The 9,620-nt window shown below is 44.6% G+C and overlaps 1 protein-coding gene across 3 annotated transcripts in view; it reads left to right on the top strand.

Moving 5' to 3' along the window:
- The window catches only part of LOC6620202 (teneurin-a), a 195,902-nt gene extending 186,961 nt beyond the window's left edge, over positions 1-8,941 (top strand). For all 3 annotated transcript variants that reach the window (XM_032726421.1, XM_032726423.1, XM_032726422.1), the window contains one exon: positions 1,102-8,941. In XM_032726421.1, coding sequence (XP_032582312.1) covers positions 1,102-4,994 — 3,893 coding nt within the window. In that variant the 3' untranslated portion in view covers positions 4,995-8,941. The remainder of the gene's footprint in view (positions 1-1,101) is intronic.
- The last annotated feature ends 679 nt before the right edge of the window (positions 8,942-9,620 follow it).

Genomic DNA, 9,620 nt, shown 5'->3' on the forward strand with positions numbered 1-9,620 from the left:
ATTTTAAGATGACTGCAGTTGCGGGCAATGATTTAAAGTTAATGTGTTCCACAGACCCCAACCCCACCCAGACATCGCCCACTTTTCTCCGCTTTTCCACTTAGTTTCTTATACAAAATGCTGTCATCATCGTCTTTTGTTGTTGTCTGTTTGCAATGCAAAGCCGTAGGAAAAAGGGGGTTGGGAGGTGTTGAAATAAAAGGGGATGATACCAGGGAGCTGTGAGGCGTAAGGCAAGCAAATTTATGCAAATCCAAAGCGATTTTCAACACTAACTAAAATGAAACGCTTCGCAGGGGCGCACAAAATGGGGCGTGGCTGGTGGAGGCAGGATGACTAGTAGTAGTAGTAGTAGTAGCAAATTGCACAAAAATACTTAAGACACTCGCTTGCAGACAGAACTTACCTATGCCATTTTGTATTTGTGCATTTGCAGTGATTCAAAAACTGAAAAACGGGGGGTGTTGGGTAATATTCAATGGTAGGTGGCGAGGGGAAAGTGCAGTGAAAACTGAGGAAGGGAAAATCCAGAGCAGTAAAAACAAACAGCTGCAGGAACTTGGCGTTTAGCTTAAGCAAATGATCAACAAACCAAGGGAAAATCGAGTTTGGAATGGGAATGGACCGTTAAGGAAGTGCGAATAAATTTGATGACCAGTTAAAAGGAATGGCCCAAGGAGCTGGGAATGAATAAATGAGTCAATTATCTGGCAAGGACAACGAGTGTGCGACTTTTTTTTACGAATTTTCCCAGCGTTCGAGGGAAAAGGTAATCAAATGCCGAGCAGATGTTTTTCCAGCATTTCCAGCCACCCATTAGGTAGTAAATAAAGTTGATAAGCTACGCTTGTAAAGAAAAAGTTGCCTTTAACTTCCAGTAAAGTGCTCCTTTAACTCGGCGCACATTAAAAATTAACTCGACCCATCAAATTGGCAACTCTTTCTTCGTAATTAATTCGTAAGGTGCTAAAAGTTATTCCAATACTGTCAATGTAAACAAAACACACCCAATAAATATACAGATCAAATAGTGCGAATGCATATTATATTTTACTTTTCTATGATTACATCGTCATCTTTTTTTTACCCATAATATTTCAGGATCTCTGCACGTTTTGGCCTTGGAGCACTATTTGCCCTCGCACGATGAGAACGGCGAGTTCCACATTCCCTTCCCGCCGTCCAGTGAGATATATGTGTTCAACCGATATGGCCAGCACGTGGCCACCAAGGATCTGACCTCCGGTAAGACGCGCTATAGCTTCCTGTACTCGAAGAACACCAGTTTCGGCCGATTGTCAACGGTAACGGATGCTTCCGGCAATAAGATCCAGTTCCTGCGCGACTACAGCAATGTGGTGAGTTCCATTGAGAACACGCAGGATCACAAATCGGAGATCCAGATCAATGGCATTGGCATCATGACCAAGCTGAGCGAGAAGGGTCGCCAGGAGATCGAGCTGGACTACGATAGTAACACGGGTCTGCTAAATTCGCGATCCTCTGGCGGTGAGACATACATCTACCAGTACGATGAATTTGGACGGGTCACTGGCATGATACTGCCCAGCGGTGAGATCGTGAGAATCACCTCCCAGCTGGCCGATAGCCAGGGTCTCACAGTGTACGTCCATGCCTCCGTGGAGTCCCTTTTCTCGAGGGAACGGATCGCCGGCGAGGCCAATGAGCTGCTGGTTCTGGGCGGAGTGCGATCCACTTTTCTGAAGCGCGGACAAGCCCACGCCGATGCGGAACTGAAGGCTAACAACACCCTGGTGATCCATGGCGATAATGGCGTGGTGGTGGAGGCCTCTGCCGTGGCCAGGCACCCCCTGCTGGAGGCAGCTCTGCCCGTGGAGGCGGAAATGCTGGCCATGTGGTCACATCAAAGTGTCACCATGGGCGAGGGACTGACCAACTCAATGTACTCCGTCTACAGTTTGGTGGGCGATGTTAGGAATCCGCAACAGACGCTCAACCGTGAGATTTGGGTCAACCAGTCGCGGGTGATTGGCGTGGAGTTCGATCAGTTCACCAACCGGGAGACCTTCTACGATGCCCGACGCACCCCGATCCTGATAGTGGCCTACGATCAGTCTGGTCTGCCCAAATCCTATTACCCCACCAATGGCTATCCGGTAAACATCACCTACGATCGATTCAATCGCGTCGAGGGCTGGGCCTGGGGTCCAGCGGAGCTCAAGTACAGCTACGACCGACATGGTTTGCTCTCGGAGATCACCTCGCAGCAGGATGGCATCGTGTCCTTCGTGTACAATGACTGGAATCTGGTCTCAGAGATCGGATTGGCCAGCCAGCGGAAGTTTGTGCTGCAGTACGATGATGCCGGTGGTTTGAGGCATGTGGTTCTGCCCTCCGGGACTCGACACAGCTTCAGCATGCAGACCTCGATTGGATTCATCCGCTGCACCTACACGCCGCCGGGCAGCACAAGGGCCTATCTGCAGCACTACAGCCATGCGGGAGCCCTGCTCCAGACGATCCTACCGGGCGATGGAGCCCGCATCGTATACCGCTACAATGCCGCTGGCCAGTTGACGGAGGTGGTCCATGGCGATGGAAGGAGTGAATTCCAGTACAACGAGGCCACCGGAATGCCAAGCACCGTTTCGCACACGGAACGGGAATTGGAGTACCGATGGGACTTCGAGTATGCCGCCGGCTTGCTGGCCGAGGAGAGGATCGATTATGTGGCCAAAACGGGTCTGAGCAATGCCAAGTTTAGCTACGAGTACGATTCCCAGCTGCGAGTGGTGGCCCTGCAGGGCCGGATTGGCGGTCAGAGTCTTCCGACACAGGCCTTTGCCTACGATCCGCGCACGGGAAGACCCAGTCTGATTGGCCAGTTCCGATTCTCGCAGCCGGCGCAGAATCAAACCCAATTGCATGACGGAACCGCTAGCTTCACACGGACGGTCGATGGACGCTTCCAGACACAGCGAATGGCCCTAGCCATTCATCGGCTGGAGGTGTTCCGCATGGAGTTCTCCTATGGAGTGCACGGCAGGATATCGCAGACGCGCACCTATACGCGGAACATGGCGGTAAACAGCTATACGAATGTGAAAAACTATACATGGGACTGCGATGGCCAGTTGGTGGGCGTGGAGGCCCAGGAACCGTGGGGCTTCCGGTACGATGACAATGGCAATCTGCTGTCGCTCACCTACAGAGGCAACACGATACCAATGGAGTACAATGCCCAGGACAGGATTGTAAAGTTCGGCGAGGGGCAGTATAAGTACGATGCGAGGGGTCTGGTGGCTCAAAATGCCAGAGAAGAGCGGTTCCACTACAATACCCAGGGCCTGCTCGTCCGGGCCTCCAAGCGGGGTCGCTTCGATGTACGCTACTACTACGATCATTTGAAGCGTCTGACGACGCGAAAGGATAACTTTGGCAATGTCACCCAGTTCTTTTACACCAACCAGCAACGACCTTACGAGGTCAGCCAGATATACTCGCCGCGGGATGGCAAGCTAATGTCACTGACCTACGACGATGTGGGTCATCTAATCTACGCACAGGTGTACCGGCACAAGTACTATGTGGCCACGGATCAGAGTGGCACTCCATTGATGCTCTTCAACCAGTACGGCGAGGGCATTCGGGAGATAATGCGTTCACCATTCGGTCACATTGTCTACGATTCCAATCCATATCTGTATCTGCCCATCGATTTCTGCGGCGGCATTCTGGATCAGGTGACGACGCTGGTGCACATGGGCGATGGTCGAGTATATGATCCATTGATTGGCCAGTGGATGTCGCCGGACTGGCAGCGTGTTGCCGAGAGGATCATCACACCGACGCGCCTGCATCTGTACCGATTCAATGGCAACGATCCCATTAATGTCGGCCACGAACGTCATTATCCAGAGGACTTTGCCGCCTGGATGCGCACCCTGGGCTACAATGTGGGCAATCTGGTGCCTCAATTGGCCCGGGATCTGTGGCAACCGCCAGCACTTTGGGGCCGACCACCCGCCAATCCAGTGGCCCTGAATCTGCGGCGACCCTTCGATAACATTCCCACTATGGCGGTGGAGAGCGGCTTCCTGGCTCACCTAAACGTGCGCCGAATGTCGGACTTCGAACAGCTGTCGGCACCACCGCGTTCCGCCCTCAAGTGCGATGTGATGGACCCATCGCCCAAGACAATCGGATCCGATACGGAGCCACCGTTTGGCAAGGGCATTGTCGTCTCCCGTACCGCCGATGGCCAAGCCATAGTGTCCAGTGTACCAGCGGCGAACGCCATCTACCGGGATGTCTACACTAGTGTATTCAATCGTTCCAAACTACTGCCATTCACCTTTGTGGTTCACAATGCCCAGCAGGACTCGTTCTTCTTCGTGAAGGAGGATGCCTGGCGGGCCACCGAGGACCGGCAGCAGCTGAAGCGCCTGCAGGGTCAGGTGAACACCACGTTCCATGAGATCACAAGGGAGGCGACTGTGGGCAGTGGACCAGCGGGAGCAGCCAGTGGTGGTGCCGGCTCCTCATCTTCCTCGTCGTCATCATCCGGTGGTGGCTCGTCCTCCAATACGGGCAACTATCTGGACGTTAAGATTCACGGGGCACACGCCATCATTAATCTGCGCTACGGCACCACCGTAGCCAAGGAGCAGCAGCGACTGATGCACCACGCCAAGCTGACGGCGGTGCGAAAGGCGTGGCACCGCGAAAAGGAGGCACTCCGCAGCGGACTGACCACGGCTCTCGAGTGGAGCCAGCAGGAGACCGATGAGATCCTGAAACAGAGCTATGCCAATAACTACGAGGGTGAGTACATCCACGATGTGAATCTTTATCCGGAACTGGCGGAGGATCCGTACAACATCAAGTTCGTGAAGAAGAAGGGCGCCACCGGCGGTGCGGCGGGAGTGCCCAATTCGCGACGTCGACGCCGCAGATCTACCGATCTTATCCAGGAGGACGAGGAGGAGCTCCACCGCGAAGCCGACTGTTAGCTCCGTAGGAAATCCCTAAAAACCAGCCACTAAACCGCGAGGAGCGCAGTGAAAACCGAAGAACAGGAGACATAATTATTTATATTTATACATATATATATATAAACATATATATATATATATATATATATAGTACATAAATCTATGTTATCGAACCAGTTTTTTGATGTCAAGGAACATTATATATATATATACACGTATACATAAAATATTTTTTTTTATTGTTAGCCACTAGAGAAAAGTAAAGAAAGAAAATTAATGAAAATTAAGAAAGCGACATGCCAACATAATCCCATGTAGCTGCATGTACGTTTATATATGTGTGTGTGTGTGACGTCAGCTAAGCCGCAGATACATTTACAGTACAGATACAGATTACAGATACAGCCGCGGATATAGACGAAGTTATAGATATACAGATACGTATATATATATACATCATATATATATATTCATAATATATATATATATATAGTATATATATATAAGGATAATGGATAGTATAGTGTAGTAGTCATACGAGCATAAAGCGTACCATACATACAGAACATATGTACATGCATACTCATCACAATAAGGGGCGCAGGAGGAAAATTAGCAGGGCGGGAAATTTATGGGAATTGGCGTATCTAATTTTTTTCGTGGTTCTCGAGCTTTTTGAGACTGGCATAGTTTTAAACAAAACCAATTGAACGGCAACTGACCGACGGACCTTCTGGAGGTGATCCCTTGGATCTTCCATTTGATACCAACCATCCAATGTACATAAGCGGAAATGGAGAGAGAGGTGGCGGGAACGGAAACGGAAGTGGACATTTTGAAGGACAGGCCCAGACCAAAACTCACACACACACACATAGACACACCGACGGACTCACTACACTAGACAACCGGTTTTGGGGTTGTGGGAGATTTTTGCTTAGCGAAAGCTTTCTCTCGTTTGCTTTGCACAGTGTCAGCTTTGAAAATTAAATGGATAACAAGAAAATAAGAAACGTAATTATAGAGATCGAACAAGAAAATGTAGCTGTTAGGTAAAGTGTTTTTTTTTTTTAATAAAATATAAAATGATATATATTAAATATAGAACACACACACACACACATATTTATAGTGAGAAACCTATAGCTGTAATGTTCGTATAGATAAGTTTAAGTTTCGTCCTACTTAATTAATTAATTTATTCATTATTATTGTTCATACATACATATATGGCCGAGGCAAGGGCAAACACATCCACAATCCAAAAAAAGAAAAAAATATATTAAAAAGTATATATCGAACTAATTTTAATTATACATATTAATGCTATTATTATGTGGAAAGTGAAATGTTTTGTTATTATTTGTAAGTCTGCTTTTCTCGAACTCAGCTCAATGCGGCCCAAATAAACTCAAAACCATAAACGAATCGAAATAAATAAAGCTTAAAAACAGTATTAAAAACAACACAAACACGAAATAGATATATGATTTCAGCTATGGAACCCAGATCGAGATCGTTGAGCTTTCCGTCCAATTTGATTGAGATTGCTAGGGATCCAGACAGATATTAGATGCCAATTAAAGTAGAATTTGACCGGATTAGTTGACCAATTTTGCTTCGCTTTAGAAAAAACCCACTTTTTGCAGCTCGAATTTCACTTATTTTCCATGAATTGGTGCTTATCGAATTTATTGCCACAACTATATGTGTAGGTATAGTTAAATAATTGCGTGTGTGTGTTGATCGTTTCCTTGCCTCCTAGAAACTAAGGAAAACATTGCATTAATAACAAAATACCGTAGAAAAGGAAAACAAAAGATTGCTGAATTAGTTGCGAGCAAGCAAGAAAACGAAATTTTATAAAAATTACCAACTCGAAAACCAGACCACAAAACGAGGCCAAAACGATCGATCAATTGGACAAGAAGGGAGCATGGGGAGCCAGCCAAGTAGAACGCAGCTTAGAGCAGAATGAGTGTCCGTATGAGTGTCCGTTCATGGAAGCGAGTGTTGTCCGCCGAAGAGCGACAGGTATATTGCTAAATGTCCGCTCAAGAAGACAATGTCCGCTCAAGAAAGAAATTTTGTCCGTACATCAGGTAGAGAGAAAGAGTCCGCGTGCGTGCGATTGCGTTATATCAAAATATATGAATGGAAATTCGGTGTCGCCCGACATTTGCCGGAGTATCTGTGTATATATATTAAGGCTAATCAAGGTAAACTAGTGTTATATAGTATATGGCACCGTGCATCGTAATCTCTAGTTATATACAAGAAAAAAACAAAATATACAAGCTCACACAGAAGTGTGCGAACATTTTTTTTGGCTTTTTTTTCTCCATCGTTGTCGCGCCTAACTAGATGTAAAATAAACGAGACAAACTATTGGATAAATGGCATATATAAATATAAATAAATATATGTAATATGTATAGGAGTCTACATGTTAGTTGTACGTGTGCGGGGTACCACTGTACTTTCCGCTCGAATTTCTCCCATCTGGTTTTTGATTCGTTTCCATTTCCGTTTCGTTGATTGGCAAACCAAAACAATTCGAAAAAGAGCAGGAGTCAGTTACCTATTAGAATTTGGCAAGCATAAAAAGCAAACAAGCAACAAAATGAAAACAAACAAAAAAAAACGAAATGAAATTGCTTCAAAAGCAAACAAAAAAAGATAAACAAATGGCACACTAAAATAAATATTATTGATGAGAGCAAACTATGAAATGGCTTGAGAAAGTAAAAGTAAAATATAAAACAAAACAGCAGACGCAGCAAGAAATATTTATGTGTACATAACTGAAAACCCAAGTATTTTAGGATATTTATGTTAGAGCTACACAAACTTCAACTTAAACCGAAGGACTAACTTACAACTAAACCTAAACTTAATACTAAAATAATGCTAAAGTTGAAAGGCAAAAAAACGATGAGAAATACTTAGCAAATAAAGAAACAGGGAAACAATTGAGATAAATTAACATTTAAACGTTTTGCACACCACAAACAAAATAAACAAGCTAAACAACAACTATAACAGAGCTCACACAGATACAAACACACCCTCCCACATACACCGACATAATACAGATGCAAGTACATATACACTCGACAGCAAAGCAAACAACAAAATTTAGCAACAACAAGAATTTATGAGATATAATAAACAAATAAACAAAATAATATAAACAAACCAACCAAAAGGCAGCGAAGCAACAAGAAAAGTTGAAATACTTATTATAAACAAATAAACGCAGAGGAGAACAATTTAAAAAAAAAGAAGAACAAATTATATTTATTAGACAAAATAGCAGAGAAGATGAATCTGTAGTATATCGAACTATGTAATTCACAAATAGTAAATAAACCGAGGCAAACCAAGCAAACCTAAGGAATATTGTAGGGCAAATTCAAACTAATTGAGAAACGAACAGAAAACATCCCAACTTTTTTTTGTCTGTGTAAGCTTAGTGGAGAATTCAAGGGTCGGCGGGGCGGACAGCCCCCTCTGCAACCCCCGCATTGTCAATGCAAACGATAAACGATAACCCCCATTCATCACCTAGAACCCCCTAGGCATATGCATATATGTATCTATCGGTAAATGAACAATTATATATGGCATTATATTACCACAGCAGAACAGTAAACTAAAATGACATAAACTAAAGGTAATTACGATAATTATTGCAATAATGATAATGATATACCATATATGTAATGATTTCAACGCGAAACGAGAATATTTTAAGCGTATTAAGTTGAACTATATTATATATGAAAATATATAAATGGATAAAAAACAAAACAAAAAACATGCGACAAGCGGTAAAGATAAACCAAAACAAAAAAAAAAGAAAACCACACAACACAACTTCTGAGGATATCAAGGGTCTAAGAATAAATAAAACTAATGAATTAATTAAAAATAAATAAATGAATATGAAAACTAAATGTGAAGCTATACCCCTGTGTTTTTATTGAACTTTGCTTATCTCAGCCACTGAATGCGGATTATATTGGAAAAGTAAGTATTCAAATTGTTCAAGCTGATTATTATAACAAATAACTATTTCTGAGTATGCTAAGAGTTATTTTCACCTAAAATACAACTTGTAATAATTTGATGATGCGGTTGAAAGTTACACCCAATTTGATCCTGCAGCTGTGCATATATGTACATATTGCAACTATGCTCATGAATAGCGTTGCTTAAATACCCTGGAAACGTGATCATTGAAGCAGCGGGTGAATGTCAGTTGAACCATTTGGCCCCCAAGGAAGTTAAGCCCCAAAATGCATACATAATAATCAACTCAGTTGGTGCTGCTGCTGCGACGTTGCTGCTGTTTTGGCCAGAGCGTTGACACACATGCATGCCAAATGCGTTTTGCGGGGGCTGAGGGGCCTGGGGGTCGCTCCGGCTTTTGCCAAAAGATTTGGCCAGGCCACGTTGCCGGAGCCAGCAGCTGTACTAGATTTGAGTGAAATGTTGCTACTTGTGGGTGGGTTTCGTGGGTCCTGTAACTGCTACGACTGCCACAGCCAAAGCCAGTGCATCACCACAGACACCACCCCCCCCCCACCACCGTTCCAATCTCCATCTCCATCTGCAACTGCAGCTGCAGTTAAATATTCA

The sequence above is a fragment of the Drosophila sechellia genome, chromosome X (assembly GCF_004382195.2).
Source record: "Drosophila sechellia strain sech25 chromosome X, ASM438219v1, whole genome shotgun sequence".
Lineage (NCBI taxonomy): Eukaryota > Metazoa > Arthropoda > Insecta > Diptera > Drosophilidae > Drosophila > Drosophila sechellia.